The sequence below is a fragment of the Myzus persicae genome, unplaced genomic scaffold (genome assembly GCF_001856785.1).
Source record: "Myzus persicae strain clone G006 unplaced genomic scaffold, MPER_G0061.0, whole genome shotgun sequence".
NCBI lineage: Eukaryota > Metazoa > Arthropoda > Insecta > Hemiptera > Aphididae > Myzus > Myzus persicae.
The window spans coordinates 68,697-85,909 of NW_019101887.1; the positions used below are offsets into that span (position 1 = coordinate 68,697).

The following is a 17,213-nucleotide window of genomic DNA, read 5'->3' on the forward strand; positions in this document are numbered from 1 at the left end:
GATACATCTTTAAAACAAATAAAATGTACTAACCTAAAACCTAATACGTGAGATTATAATTATGAGTTTCATATAGATAATACGTATTTTAAACAAACCATTCGAAGTGTAAATGAGCATTAACATATTTTAAAAAATTAATGGTTACGCCACAAAAAGACGTTTTTTATATTAGGTATTTAAAAAAAAATTGCCTGTTTATATTAAATATATATACATATTATATGTTTTGTAATCTCTTAGGTATTTTGTTCAAATTGTTCTTCATACATCTAGATTATATTATTATATAATATAATTAAAATTTATTTGAGAATATCTGTGTGGTATGTATTATGTGCATATAAGTAATACATAAATATTATATATGACGTGTATGCGTTTATAATATTATATGTATGGTTATAATGTACATATATGTATAATATACCAATTATACAGTCGTTTATTACTCACATTCAATGTCAACCTCAACAAACAAGGCCTTTTTACGTTTTTCATATGGTATTAATTATCGAATTGAATATGAACAAAAATAATTATTTTGACATTTTTTTAACAACGTAGGTATTTTTTATGTAATAGTAAATTTGAATAACTGGTTCGGTTAGTTTAAGTATTTGATAGATTGATTATAATTGTTAATTGGCTATTAGCAAAAAACATCATGAATATTATCTTTTATTTGTCAAACAAACTTCATTCTTAGCCTATATTATTGTAGTTATCTTCAAACTATAGATGTATAAAATAAGCACATTGATATGAATTAGCATCCTTATATATTTATTGTATACTAAATAAATGGTAAAACAAATTTATTGTATTAAAGCGCATGAACGCTGGACGGTAAAAAAAATGTGGGTACCAGGTACAGCAGTATATTTACACTTAATCATCTGATAATTATATTAGTAGCTAATATTATTATGTCAACGCTCAACGGTTAAAGTTCCTTTAATTATTTAATGATATCATTTGATAACATGTGGTTAGGTAGGGAGGAGAATATTGTGACCATGACCTGGGCGGAATTCATTAAAAAAATCTTTATAATATAGCAAACTTTTGGTTTGCTATATTATAGTCTATACGTATGACCTCTGGGTTCATACCCCCGGAGGTGCTAACTGTTTAACGTGTTTCTGGTGGTACGCTATATTGCAGGGTTATAATAACTTGTACAAAATAATATTATAATATTATAATATTATATCTGACAACCAGACGCATTTTCATAATTTATTTAAAATTAATTTATATGTTAATATCTATAGATTTATGTATAGTTGATGCTAAATTAAAATTGTTTTGATAATTATCTCACTCTCGGGGCACGTGTTTTCTCCATTTGTATGCCCATCGTATCACCAATTTTTTATCAGTTAGTGAATCCGCAGGTTTGGCTATGATCAAATTATTCGTTTTATATATTATATATTATTTTATTCAATATTTGGAAAGTCGTATTGCTTAGTATCTACTGTCAAGTAGCTATATCCTATCACGCATTGTCTTTATTAATGTTAACGCAAGACACGCATTACATTTTCATACTTCACTTTTTGTACTTGCTGTAAAATATCAGTGAATATCACATTTTAAATAACGGATGTATTAATACTAATATATCATAGCTTTAATCTAACTCATATTTGTTTTAAATCTGATTTATATAAATTATTTATGTATCGAATGTCATGTTACAAATTATGAAGGTACGACGTACCTATAGCTGAATATAAGTATGTTTATTATCCTTGTTTTTTAAAAAATTGTTGTAGGTACCTATCATTTCGTATTAATTTTAGTATAAGAAATAATACATTTAATTTCCTGGTATTAATTTTAAATTTTACCAAATCAATAGGTTTGTTTAGAGTTACATATTGCACCTAACTTATAATCATGACGTCTTTTGTGGAAACAACGATTTTAAAATAATTTGTTCACAAATATTTTTGGATTTTGGATTTTTAAATAATTTGTGCATTTAAATTGAAATTAACAGAACTTTATACGAAAATACGATATTAGTTATAAAATAAAAATATGATATTCCCTTATTCAATACGTTTCCTTCTACAGCCTGTAGCAGGATGGCTTTATACCGTTCATTTTATATTGTGCTTTTTATCGTGATAATGATGATGGTGTGTGGTGGGTGGTGAGTTCAGGGCGCCACGACTAGAGCGCGGTGGTGGTCCCATTGAAATTAGGGATGTAGCACCGTGGCGCCCGATAGGCTATGAGGGAGGATTTGCAGAGAACACCCTTTATTATCCGAACGCTCATAGACTGACGTTTGTTCGGGAAACTTGTGGATCGATCGGCGCGAACGTTGCCAACTGCGTTTTGCTTCTCATCGCCCGCTCCCCGCCCCGACTACCATAGCTTCTCGTCGGCGGCGGCGGCGGCAGTGCCTCAACGATTTTCCTCGTTCCGCTGTCGTTGTACACTTGACCCACTAATTCGGCGTTTGCCCAGCATTCATTTCCTCCTCCGAGTCGGTTAACAAATTGTCTATTCAATTTTTTTTTTGTTTAATCAGCGAAAAATATAATACGACTACAGAAAATTACAAAAAAGAAGAAAAAAGCTATTTCAAAATATCTTTATAATACATATATATGTTTGCATACGCTCTGGTATAGTTAAACCAGATCGTTATAGCTATTGAGTATAGTGTATAAGTTATAACGATACCATTGTTGTCGTAGCCCTTGTCGTAGCTATTCGTCTTTCACCTCATAACATCGTTATATTCCGGATTTCGTCCAAGTCGAGTTCATTGTTTTTGACACAAGACATTTATATTGGTAGGTAGGTATGATAAAATATATGCCTATTGGAAAAAAACCAAAGCAAACTATAGTATCAACGTCTTACGATGATAATATTTTGTTTCACCGGAAACAGGAAGGAAATTCTTCTGGCCTTGCGCCACTGCTGTAACTATAATAGAGCTCGTATTATTTCGTTGTGATTAATTAAATTGTTCAGCTCTATCTAGTAGATAAAATAATTGCTGCGACAGGAACAATATGTATCCATATCACACTGTCCACGAATTGTTTCAAATAATACAATTATTTTCCCTTAAGAAAATAGTGATTAAATCAATCTTCAGAGCCAAGAAGCCAATAAAATTATTCCATAATATATAACTGAACAAATGTATGCTTTGTACGCCTGATTCGTTACGCATATATGGTATCTAGTTAATTGTAATACAGGGTATAACCACAGAATATAACTTTCGCCAAAAACTATATACCCCTGATAATACAGTTAAATAATTCCACTAATAAGATTACATTTCAATCGTGCGGAATATTCGTCGATTATGTACTTGAAGAAGTGCGTCGAAGCTATTGAAAATAATCTGCCATTATTATAAAATAAGTGTACCTATTATGAATTACCTATCTAAAGAGTGTAAAAATCATATGTCACAATAGTTTAATTGTTTGAATGATCAAGATGTTACTAAACATGTTTCGAATGTTTCGATCACAATAAATGATTAGTTTATTTTATTCATAAAATCCTGATACCGGGGTGGCAGGCAGGGTTACATCTTAACTATTTTAGTGATCTGAAATGTGCAACTACTAAGGTAAATTGTACCTAAAAGTTATTTCTATACATATTATGAGAACTATCTTATTATGTGAATGCTTGTTCAATATAATTTTTTGTGTAGTACATTTTTGGGTGCCTAGTGAACATGATTATCGACGAAAGTGAAATAAATGGTTCTTATGCTGTTTAATTCATTGCAAAATTAATTAGTAAAATTACATTCTAGTTTAAATTATTTTAAAAATGTTATAAATTAAATAATAATTATTAATAATAGTCATTAATAAAGCATTTAGTTTAGTATCTGCTTTACTAAACATAATAATTATGTAATTATTTATGTTGTAATCAGTTATCAATAATTATTAATGACATTTATAACATAATAATATTCTAAGATATGAAAATTTAAATGTCGAAATAGTGAGTATTGTACCGATACTGTTGAGTTAAGATTGTATAATTTATACCTAATTAAATGGCTATAATACCAGCACGGCTAAACTGTAGTACCTACCTATACAACTAATAATTTTAATAATACTACGAGAAGTTTATAAATACGTTAGATGTTTTATAATCATTTTTATGCAAGTGTTAAATCGACGCTTTGAAGTTTTTTTTATCTAGCTATTTAAAATTCAAATCATTATTAATATCATAAAACCTATACGAGTACATACATCTTATCATATCTCTACACCTTTTCTGGTAATACCTAATTTATTAGTTCGTATGCTTAGGATCATTAGACCAACGTATTTTGTGATAAATTTTGTAGACAAAACTAAACTTTAATCTATTGTCAATTGGCTCATATTATAAAATTTATTTCACTCGATAACGTCAACCATTTTCTACTACTGTAAATAATATATTCATTTATGCATTGTAAATATACACTTAAGTACCCAGATTCAATAAATATCGATTTTATCAGGAATGAAAAGTACTTATACTTAAATTAAGAATTAAGACATATATTGCAATTTCCTACGCTATAAAATTAATAATAAACAGCACATACACGTAGGTAATTTTTTCTTCTCTTGGAATACTATACATTTTATCGTTGTTGATATTTAACAGCCCAAAACTTAATTTATCCTTAGTGATTTTGCGTGTTTGTTCTTTGTTTCGGGTCGCTCGAAACACGGGTGGTCTTTACTATACAGTATACACTCCAAAAGTCGAAAATAGAATAATAGTTATGAAATATCAAGTACCTATAGGATAATTTAAAGAGAAAAATAAAATAGTTTGTATTTACTATGAAAGTATAGAAAATTTTTTTTTTAAATAACGATCTGAAAAACAAATTAATGATCGTTACTCATTCAAAAACTGTAAATTTGATTGTTGCGTCGTATATAGTGCGAATATATATAAAATACCATCAGATTACTACTGTAACGATGTTTTTTCGCGAATTACATGTATTTATCTGGCTGTGGTGCACGTACGCCGTAATGTTGTGTGTGTACTTCCCAACAATATAAGTTTATAGTATGAACTATAAAGGTCAGGTAATGGAAATGCTATTATATAATTCATACTCTTGGATACAGAATTGACGTGTAATGTATTTCTATGACTAATAAAGATATAACTATCAATATTGGTACTTACTAATTAAATCAATGTACTGTTATGCAATTAAAGCACATTTTTAATTTAATTACCTAACTTATAGTTGTATTAATGTTTGCATTTCAATTTTCAACTATTGTAATAATATTTTTATTTTCATAAAAAAAGTTTTTGTAATTTGTAATAAATATTAACTTTACTTGACCTAAAATATTCTGCAGTAATATCTGGAAAATACAAATAATATTCACTGGTTAAATTATCCCAGAATACTATACTTCATGAATATAATTTATCTCGAATATCTTTCCTACTTGTTATGCTTCCAAGTCGCTTTCATACTTACACATATATATTAGTATTGATTTAAACTAAACTGTTGAATGTTGATACTTCTCTTTGGACTTAAAGATAAAATAGTACCTATATACCTATATATAGTGTAAAATTCACTTACGCGATTTGTTAACACTAACCACACAAATTGGGGTGCAACAAATACATAAGAGTTACGAATGTATTATTCATATAATACATCACATAATATACGACTTCTACAATCAAAAACCTTTTACCATTGTGAAAAATGGTTAAAATAAGCCCATATAGTCAACACGTATTAATCAAAACTGTTTCTTTTGTCTTTTTTTCAGATCGTTCGCGATGCACAAAAATTGGCAATGAGAATGAACCACCGAGGCGCATGCTCATGCGATAACGATTCCGGTGATGGAGCGGGTGTATTGACAGCCATACCACATTCTTTTTACGCCCACGAGCTAAGGTTTGACATTTATTTTACACCAAGCTAAAATAGAATATCGATTTTTTTCAATTGAATTTCATATCACTCCGCGTATTTACTGGGGTGAAGTGGACATGGCTATAAAAAAAATAGGTTTGACTTACCAGGAAACAATAAATAATCATGCGATGATACATCTAAGTCTAAGACTTAAATACTCTATGTAAGGCTATGCCATAAAGTAGGTATTGCCGAAAAGTTATTTCGAATACCTACTTGGAGAAGTCGTACAATTTATTATTCCTCTATTATCTAATCTATTCACTTAAAGGATTAAATATTTTGTAAATATATACGATATACATACGCTTGTGTAGTCGTATCATGTGTTCAATTTTGATTTTATAAAAAAAAAAAACTAAAATGTATAGTGTTTCAAACTATTAAGTAATTTGGTGTTTTACATATTCATAATTTAACAATTATTAATTATTATTCAATTATATCTTAAAGATACAAATGTAACACATTATATTATACTGTTTAAATATTTGAATCTTTAAAAATGTTCCCATTATATAATTACAAGAATTTGACACAATATTCTGAGTGTTGATTATAAACTATAATTAATTAATAACTAAAATACAGAATCAATCAGTTTTTTTCTTTTTTTATTTGTTTGCTTTTATTTTGGTATAATTCTAATTTACCTAAATTTATGTCCTTTTTTTAATCAACCAATAAAATAAGTTGATTAAAATTGAAGCAGACGTCACAAATACAAAACATAAAGGAAAAATGTTGTGAACTATCTAGATTATTATTTATTGTAAATTATAAATTATAATTATACCAATTCAGTATTTTTCACTAATTAAGAAAATACATTTTTTTAAATATAATTTCATAATTAGAGCGGTAGTACAACGATCTGAAAATATACATGGCGATAGAGACCTTAGAGTTAAGGTCTAAGGATGCAATTACAAACATTTTGGGCGAATGTAGGTAAAAGTCACGCGTACGTAGGTAAGTCCTAGGTAAGTTCCTACGTGAAAAAAATAAATCCATTTGAAAATAATTGATACATTTCCATTGGTGTAACATTTAGCATTATTTACATACTTCCACATATATATCATATTTGTATTAATAGTGTGTTCATTTTTTTCAATAGTTATTATAGACTAAAAACATTTCTCCCCTTTTACTAGGTAATCGTGCTAGAAATAACATCTATTTTTATAAATGTCTAAATGTATGTTAACTCGTGGTTAAAAATCAACAAGTGCTGAATTCTACAAAATGGTTTGTAAATCATATGTCGTAGTTTTTTTCGTATCATAGGTAATTAAGATAGGTTATGTTTTATGTACTTATGTTGTGTAATATGTTATGTGTTAGACTGTGCAACAATGCAATATACAGAAAGTAAGATATTAATCTCTCTCCGTCTATAGGAACTTAAGTATACGGATGAATTTTTTTCCTGGAAGAACTTACCAAACTACTTTATTTTGGTAGTGTATATTATACGGTATACCCTACGTCACATATGGCTATTAAATCAATTATTCAAACACGTATATCGGTATATTATAACATACTTATTTAGAATTTATTTACGGCTATACCGCATACATTAGGTATTTAATTACACGCCTAGTTAAAATAAACCTAATTTTATAAATTAATAATTTTAAGGTCGATGTTATGGGAATATCTTATGATAATAATTCATTTTTGAATAACAGTATTGTCAGTTGTTTGCCATCATGTGCCATTGGTCGTATGCAAGGTGCCTTAATAATTTTTGACATCTATTATTTTTCTCACCTGAATTATTAATGTCCCAGCGATGCTTTTAAATTCGAGAATAAAAAAAAGTTTCCACCTATTTTCTAAAACTACTTACCGAAGTACAAATAATTTAACAATATTTATGGACTATGTCTAAGACAGTCAATAATGTTAACTTGGACTTATACTTACGACCAAATAATCCACCCTTTACCGGTGAACCCAACAATCAACATTGGTAACAACCCTTTTAGATACTTTACAGTTTACACTTTACAGCACATTGAGCTATAATTTTATTAAATTAAAACACATTAAAACAGTATGAACTTTCATAATATTTGTCTTTTGTTTTAAATTTATGTAAAGTGATAACTGTAGTATATTTTTATTCCCTAAAATAAATGGTTGTTTTTTTTAATTTTTTTATTGATTTTGAAATTACAAATTTCTACTTCGACAACTAAGGCCTTGTATATACATTTAAGTTTTAACAATAGCTTATTTAAAAAAATTCTACTATGTTTATTTCGTTGTCAGGATTTGGACCTAGACTTGTTCTGATATTATATTCATATATAGGCTCAACGTAATTTTGTTCATTTTTACTTTTATATAGATAAATGCGATATATATATGTGTATATGTCTATAATTATTTTATAGAAAAACCATAAAAAAATTTGTTTGGTCCGTTTTTACTATTATATAAACAATTATTAAAATGATTTATGAATATAAAATATAAACTATTTGATTTTCTTACTTAGTACGAATAGTACAATTGTATTCAGTTTTTAGATTGTTCACAACTTCGTTAGTCATTACTAATTCTAAGTGAAATAAATATCAAAATACATAAATAAATCGAATTAATTCATTAGTAGACACTTTACAATTAAGAAGTGTGCCAATAGAATGGTTCCTTTTAAATTGATAACCTGACATTTTTAATTACCTTTTTTGGCAAAAACACTGAAAAATTAAAAAATGTCAATCCTGTTTAAACTTTATACCTAATATAGTCAAAGTTCTGCTCTATCCATCTTAAAATTTGTGTTGGAAAAAAAGATTGCCCGTCATTATTAATCAAACAGCTACACTCAGAATCTAGAAAAATAAATCTTATACAACAGGTTAATGTATATTATCCGTTATCTATTTGACCCCGCAGTTTCAACTTTTTAAGTTTGTTTAGACTATCATGTAAGTGGAAATCTCAACTGTCGTACATTATTTTAAATACTCTTAAGATAAGTACTTTCACGTATCGTATGGTATAATATTTTTAAAATATTGAATTACCTTTACGTAAATAATAACTTTAACTTAGAAAACTATTATAATAGAATGGTAAACGGATGCTTCGAACTGTCTATGGTTTGATTTGCATACCGTGGACACTTGGTATTGTAAAAATTTAATGGTAAAAATTGATCGCAGACACTCTGTGTGGTAGAAATAAACTGGGGAATATATTTTACAAGATAAGATAAAATGTAATTGCTCAAAACTTTAGATCGCAACGTTAGTTCACAATCGTGATCGCAATCAGTATGAGTTTGGTGACATTGGACAGAAGAACATAACTTATTAGCTATACAGTGATGAACCAAACATTTTTTTTAAAAACCGGTTTAAATAAACCATTTAGGAATAAATAATTCGAATATTCCCTGGAAGAGTTTAAAAGTAACTTGTTCGGGTAAATTAACTACGAACCTGAATGAACGAATGTGCTAGTCACCTGAACAAAAAAAAGACAGAAGTACACAAAAAAAAAATTCACGAAGCCTGTACACGGTACCAAAATAAAACAATAACAAATATACACAATTACTTAAAATAATTTGCCATGCTTTTTTACGCTGAAATGTATGTATAACTTACAATTGACATTGAATGTTTCAAAAATGTACGAAGCAAAAAATGTTTGTTATTATTATTATTTAATATTTATTTCTGCTAACTAAAAGACTACCTGTAATACCTGTGTTGTGGAATAACAAATTAGGCGTGTAAAATGTATACATTTTTTTTACCTCAAATAGTAGTATATAGTACAAGCTGCTGTCTTACATATATTTATTATTACCATCTGAAATAGTACAAACTGTCTGCGATATTGACCGTTGTTATTAAATAAAATAGTGCAAAGTATCCTACAACCAGAAGTCTAGGTCACTACTCTATACGGTCGAACATTAAAAGTGCGAAACGCGGACACTTTATTTACTTACATAAAGTATATATTGTAAATATAAGTTAGTAATGAGTATACATATATAATGTAAATTATTTAAAAGTAAAAATTAAATAAAAAGTAAGTTACAAATGTTATAAAATATAAGTATACTAACAATTCAAAATAATCAAAGTTAAGTTACTGGTGTTACTAGTACAAAGTGTCCGCGTTCCGCAATTTAAACAATGGGCCGCCGTACAAAGTGACTATTTAGGTACTTCATTTACTAATAACTTAAACATAGTATTTACATTTTCTACGACAAAATACATATTATAGTATGTTCTATTATTCCATAAAATCTTCACGTTTACTCGAAAGTATTCAATACAAATTGTTGGACATTGTCCAACAAATATATAATGAATATAACGCATATATAATGACTGCCGTCATCAATAATTTCATTTAATTATGAAAATTGAAACGCCCATGATGTACAAAATAAAAATTAATTATCTAATTGAATAATATTACTAGAATGCGTTTTAGCAATTAATCGAAATAATATTCGCTTTTTAGGATATTGGGTTGCCAATATGTAAATCCTACATACCTTATTAAAGTTCACGATTAAAAACAGTTGTTCGTAGCAGTTTGTAACTTCGATGAAATAGGGTTCTATATTTAACACCAGTAGGTGCCCTCCATATAATAAATAGGTAATCGTGTAATATTTTACTGTTCGTTGTTGTATTGTATGTATCATTGAATACAATTTTTTTTCTCAACATTTATTAGTTTATCTGATACAAGTTTGAACAATGAGCTGATTTGATGAATAAATAAAGTAAAAATAGTGACATGGAAAACAGAACGAAAAAGCCTCCCAGTGGAGTAGTAACTGTTTTTTAATTGAACACTAAAAGCTTCAGTTGAATATATTTGTTAACAGTGATCAGTGAGGTGTATGAGAAATAATAGTAATTTCACGTGAATATAAGTTATAACCTAACATAAACTGTCATCGAGATTATGTTATAATATCATAATATATTATAAATTAAAGCATAAAGTTAATTATACTAGCCCGGATTCGACAATCGACAAGAAACCAGAGTAAAATGTATCATATACAATGCTACCATAGTGTAATGACATATTGACTGACATACCCATATACGATTGGTACCACCCCTAACACAATTGCCATTAGGTAAAATGGTATTTTTTTTCTTAATAAAACTAAATTCTGTGTAATGTTTCAGGGAACAGGAAAACGTGGACTTGCCGGAAGAGGGCAAGTACGCGACTGGCATGTTCTACTTGGACAAGGCGCACCACGCCGAGAGCGAAGAAATGTTCGCGGCCATCGGTTTAGAGTGCAAAATCAAAGTGAGTTGTTGTCGCTGACGTGCAGTCCATACATTATATTTTTAATTGCCTATATCATATGACATTTCGACGACGAGCACACGACGTTTATTTAATGTGTGCCTGGCATTTTGTATGCATATAATATACATATAATAATATTATGTATTATATATGATATACTATAATGGCCAATCGAATAATAATTTTTTAGCACCGCGTATAATAAACCTGCAACAAGCGTGCGCAAGTATCAAACACGTTTTGGTAAACGCGATCTGACGCGGTTTATACCAGAATACGTGTATTTATTTTTAAGACCGGCAGCCGCGGCGGTACAGGTTTGGTTTGTATGTTGTGTTTACGTTCGGAAAATGCAGCAGTCCGTCTATATATATACGTGTTTAGAAAAATAGCGTGAAAACGAAACTTGGTAAAAGCGAATTAAACACGTTTGTGTGTCGATCCGCAACAAGTGAGCCCAACAACAATTTTGTGTGAGAATATGTGAGCTAGGTTATGATATTGTTTATTGCAGAACGGCCCTGATCAATACCTAATATACAAATACCGACAGAAACAAAATAGCCGATTCCGATCGATAGACAACCACTGCACGCTATCGTCGTACGGTAAATTTATCATCTGTGTCTATTTTTTTATTTTATTTTTTTACATCACAATTAATATATATATATACATATAATATTATGTATATGTATATATATTAAATATATATGTATATCGTTAATGTTATGTCAACAGCAAAATTAATCTTTTTTTATTTTAAACATATAGGATAATATTATATTTGATTTTATAGTTTAATCGCTCATGATACCTTTACCTATAGTTATTATATTAATTTTATTTGCAACGCACACAAAGTGATGTTGCGAAAATATAAAAATGTTTTATTAAAATTCAATTTTATTGGTGCAACCTTATAATATTTTTCAACAATCATTTTGTTTTTGAGTTTTTCCTTTTGATTGTGCAACTTTTGTTTTTCATCCACAAAATATATATGGCTTATACATACAAATTGGTGGTTGGTATGGTCAAATATATTTTTTATATTATACCTAAGTATGCGAAAACTTAAGTAACCGCATTAACTGATTTCATAATGATCTGAAACTAAAAACCTATACCTAGCATATAAACTTTATCTACTTATAATCCAGGGTGTAAATAACAATCGATATTTTCCACAACATGGACATTTTCATATTCTTAGGTAAACCTACTTACATTTTTTTGTAATACAACTTAAAATCGTGTTGCAGCTTATAATAAACAAAAAAACATTTAGTTAAGCACCACGTTTAAAATAAAATAAAGCTTTATATTAAATATCTTCAAAATTTAAATTCTTCTATCATCGTGTTCATGAAAAATACATAATTTACTCGTAATGTACTGATAAATACAACTATACAAGATTATCAATATACAATAGTATATGTATATGTTTTTAAATAAATAGGTACTTCCTATCTATCACACAAAGATCATACTATTCGTAATCGATTTATAATGCTATAAAAAAAAATATTTAAGTACCAAAATGTATACTTCAGTTTTCAATTGTTTTTATCAAATTAAAATTATATAGATACGTATTAAAATATTATGCAACTGTTGATGGATAAATAAAACTTGGTAGCACTATTATACAAAACATCGTTTAATATAAAGTATTGGTGTGATTGATAATTTGAAATAATGATAATTAGTGTTAATTAAATTATATGATATGATTGTGAAATTTTAAGATTAGGTAACTTATTAAAACACGAAAAATGCTAAATTCTTCCATATTAATTTTGTTCTTTTACAATTATTTTTATAATCAGTTAAATATTTTAATATTTAATACATAAGCGATTATACATATTATATATTATGAGTAATTTGTTTAACAATTCAAAAATGTAACACTATAGCATAAATTAGTGTATATAATATAATTTATTTAAAGCAACGGCATTACTATTATATTATATTACTTATAGAATTACCAATAGAATATTATTTGAATTTGACAAATAGACAGTTAACAATACCTGTATATTCTTGAAATAATTTAACTATTTAAATTGTGCGAAAATATTATTCAGTCGAAAAAAAATTAAGTATTATTATATCATGCACTATTAGTGATAAGTATTGTGGACCGTGTTAATCCACCACCTGTAGGTTTGGCCGATATATTTGCATGTTGATCCTATACAATAATATTATGTAATATCATCATACACCCCGACTACCGACGTCCGACGGCCGAATTTGTTCGCTCGACGACAAAATGCTCAAAATATATAGTCCAACACATTATTTTTAGTGTCCTCGACCGCCCCGATCATACAACACGCCATAAACTACAATTTATAACCACTATAACAACAACAACAACAACAACAACAACAACAACAACAACAACAACAACATAGTCCATTATAAGATGTATTATTATATTATATACTCACTCTTAACGCCCGGACGGCCGCCGCGAAAAACGCTCACAAAGTCATATTATAATGACAACAGTTCGAATTATACAAACTGATCACGGCGGTGCTCTATGGCAATCATTGCAGGTGTTGTGCTGGAGGACGGTGCCGGTGCGCAACAGTCAGATTGGTGAAGTGGCCAGGAGCAGCGAACCCTTCATCCGCCAGGCGTTCGTGGTGGACGCCGCCGACGTGTTCGACGAGGACGACTTCAAGCGCCGAGTGTTCGCTCTCCGAAAGCGTTCCACGCACACTATTCCCAAGCCGGGCAGGAGGTTCTACATCTGCTCGCTGTCGCACACCATCATCGTGTACAAGGGCCAGTTCACGTCTGATCAGCTATGGGCGTACTTTGCCGACTTACAAGTAATAATAATAATATAGTGCCCATTGCATACGATTTTATGTTTTTCTTTGCATATAATATTTTAAGTATTAAATTCTTTTAATTAAGTATGTTATATACATGGTGATTCCCCTAGCTTGCTCACCCCTTTTTTTCTTCAATAATGTGGTTATTCAAAATCTGATTTTTTAATTTTCAAATATACCTCTACAGAACCATCATTTAAAATTCTTGAGATTTTGTGTACTACTTTTAGAGTGTCCCGTGGAAATACAAACTCCCGTAAATGAGAACACCCCTATTCAACTATACATTTTACAGTAGATAATTTTTCTGAAATTTTTGACGTATCAAATTCAAACTTCGTAAGAGTAGTTTTTAAGTTATTTAACTTTGTGTTCTACGGATAAAAGGTCCATAGTAATGAGTTTATAAGATATGGATTATGGAAGCTATGGTTATTTGAAACAATATTACAACTATTATAGTCATTAGTATTAATAGGTTAGTAGTTGTAAAAATGGCCCAAGTATACTAAATACTAAATCCAATTTTACGTCTATTTTATATTTACGTAAAGCCAGTTTTAAGGACTATTATTCTTAAAACAAAATATTTCAATAACTGAGAAATTACTCATTCGAATTTTGAATGTGGCACATCAAACATTTTTAAAATATTATCCACTAATTAATTTAAAGTAAAAATGAGGGGGGTCTCATTGGGAAATCCAGATTTAAAAAAAAAAAAAAGGGGTGGACATGCTTCTTTAGTTCTGGGGGTTGTTTAGCGCATATAACGTTTTTTCTGCGGTATAATCTATTATTAGTTTTATCGCCGTTTTCCTAATGACTACATCGTGCTGCTGATTTTTGCTAATTAAAATTAAAATTATCATAATAATAATAATGTCATAATGTTTGTTCTCGCCTACAGAGTCCGGCTTACGAAACGTACCTAGCACTCGTCCACACCAGATTCTCGACGAACACTTTCCCAAGCTGGGAAAGAGCGCACCCTTTGAGGTAAATATACGAGTTTTATTCACCGGGTCTGTGGTTTATCTTAATAGCGATTTACATCAATTAACGAAAAACACTTGTCCGTCCTTTTAGGGTGTTGGCGCACAACGGCGAGATTAACACGGTACGCGGTAACGTGAACTTCATGACCGCTCGGGAAGGTGTGATGGAAAGCAAGCACTTTGACGACATCAAACAGCTTTACCCAGTGGTGGAACCGAATCTGTCGGACTCTGGGTCGGCGGATTGCGTTTTGGAATTCCTGATCAACGCGGGTGAGTGTTCGCTGCCCGAAGCCGTAATGACCATGGTCCCGGAGGCCTGGCAGAACGATCAGACCATGCCATCCGAGAAAAGAGACTTCTACAACTGGGCGGCGTGCGCGATGGAACCCTGGGATGGTCCCGCTTTGTTGACGTTTACTGATGGACGATACGTCGGTGCTTTGTTGGACAGGTATTTATTTATTTTTATTACTATTATTGTTATTTGAACACTGGCTCACTACGAATTATTTTTAGGAACGGATTAAGGCCATCTCGGTTCTACGTATTGAAAGACAATGTGATGGTTATGGCGTCTGAAGTAGGAGTGTACGACACAGACCCAGCCAATGTAGCTCTGAAGGTAAAGTAGGAAAACTGTCTACACTTAATTATTTACTTTTTGTTACATCCTATTCTATCGGACGAAATATACCCATATTTGACATACTCAATGCTTTAACTTTCTTACAGAGTCGTTTGAAACCAGGCCGTATGTTGTTGGTCGACACCAAAGAGAAGCGCATCATACAAGATGTTCAACTTAAATTGGATATAGCCAGGAGTAGACCACATTCTGATTGGCTTAGAGAGCAGGTATAAAAAAATAATGTTTCTCAATCATTATTAAAATGTAATAATAAAGTTATTCTTTACAAAAACTAAATCATAAAACATTTTGTTTGTTTATCCGATGCCGCAAATTGTTTCCTGTACTGACTTTATAGAGGGTGAGTTATATGTGTTGATAAATGGTTTGAAAATATGCTTCTGCAACCTGCGAATCTTACCATCGTGAATTTCATAAGAATGCCTAGCTATTTAGTTTTCTAAGATCTTATTTAAATTTATTCTTATTGTAAATATTTATTACCTATTGATTATTAATACTTTTACTTTTAACTTAATCAGTGTGATGGATAAATGTAGTAAAAATACTTGTATATATATACTAATATTATATTAACATACTGGAAACATCTTTTTACTTCTGTTAACTTTCTGGCAATTTTTAGGTGTTTGTATATATTTTATGTGTATATAAAAAAACCTATTTAATTTTTAATACATATTATATTCTTGTAAAATAATATATTTTATGTTATCTATAGATTACAATTGAAGACTTGAGGGAAGAAGCTGTTGCTAAAGGATTTGGTTTAGTACGAGCCAAATCAATAGAATTTATAAGTGGTGAACGTAAAAAGACGATTCGAGAAAACATTCCAGAACAAGAAATGACTCGCATTTGGGGAGGAGACAGACGTTTATTGTTATTTAGTTACTCAATTGAAACTATTAACATGCTGATTATTCCGATGATCAGAACTAAGTGCGTTATAAATAAATAAATCAAACAAAATGTAATAGATTAACATGAACTTACTTATAACATTTTAGAAAAGAAGCATTGGGTTCTATGGGAAATGATGCTCCACTTGCTTGCCTGTCTTTGTTTCAACCGTTGATATACTCCTACTTCAAACAGTTATTTGCCCAAGTAACAAATCCGCCAATTGATCCCTTCCGTGAAAAGATTGTCATGTCTTTAATGTGCCCAATTGGACCCGAAGCCAATATCCTTATACCAAGTGCCAAGCAATGCCATAGATTATTCTTGCCAAACCCAATACTGTCACTTTATGATCTGGAAGTTTTGCGCAATAATCTACATCGTGGCTGGAAGGTAAAATAAAGTTTAATTTTCCAACCTTGTAAAGAAAGTAATTTTCTAAATCAATAATGTTGGTATAAATTTAAACATTATATACTAACATAGACATA

General features: G+C 29.8%; 1 protein-coding gene across 3 annotated transcripts in view; it reads left to right on the forward strand.

Annotated features, from left to right (window-relative positions):
• LOC111030693 (putative glutamate synthase [NADPH]) overlaps window positions 1–17,213 on the forward strand; it is a 32,154-nt gene that overhangs the window by 8,704 nt on the left and 6,237 nt on the right. For 2 of the 3 annotated variants that reach the window (XM_022310334.1, XM_022310335.1), the window contains 10 exons: window positions 5,829–5,959; window positions 11,176–11,302; window positions 13,885–14,163; window positions 15,080–15,168; window positions 15,259–15,621; window positions 15,687–15,792; window positions 15,903–16,025; window positions 16,157–16,159; window positions 16,541–16,761; window positions 16,830–17,115. In XM_022310334.1, coding sequence (XP_022166026.1) covers window positions 5,829–5,959; window positions 11,176–11,302; window positions 13,885–14,163; window positions 15,080–15,168; window positions 15,259–15,621; window positions 15,687–15,792; window positions 15,903–16,025; window positions 16,157–16,159; window positions 16,541–16,761; window positions 16,830–17,115 — 1,728 coding nt within the window. The remainder of the gene's footprint in view (window positions 1–5,828; window positions 5,960–11,175; window positions 11,303–13,884; window positions 14,164–15,079; window positions 15,169–15,258; window positions 15,622–15,686; window positions 15,793–15,902; window positions 16,026–16,156; window positions 16,160–16,540; window positions 16,762–16,829; window positions 17,116–17,213) is intronic. The other variant, XM_022310336.1, reaches the window with a different exon arrangement.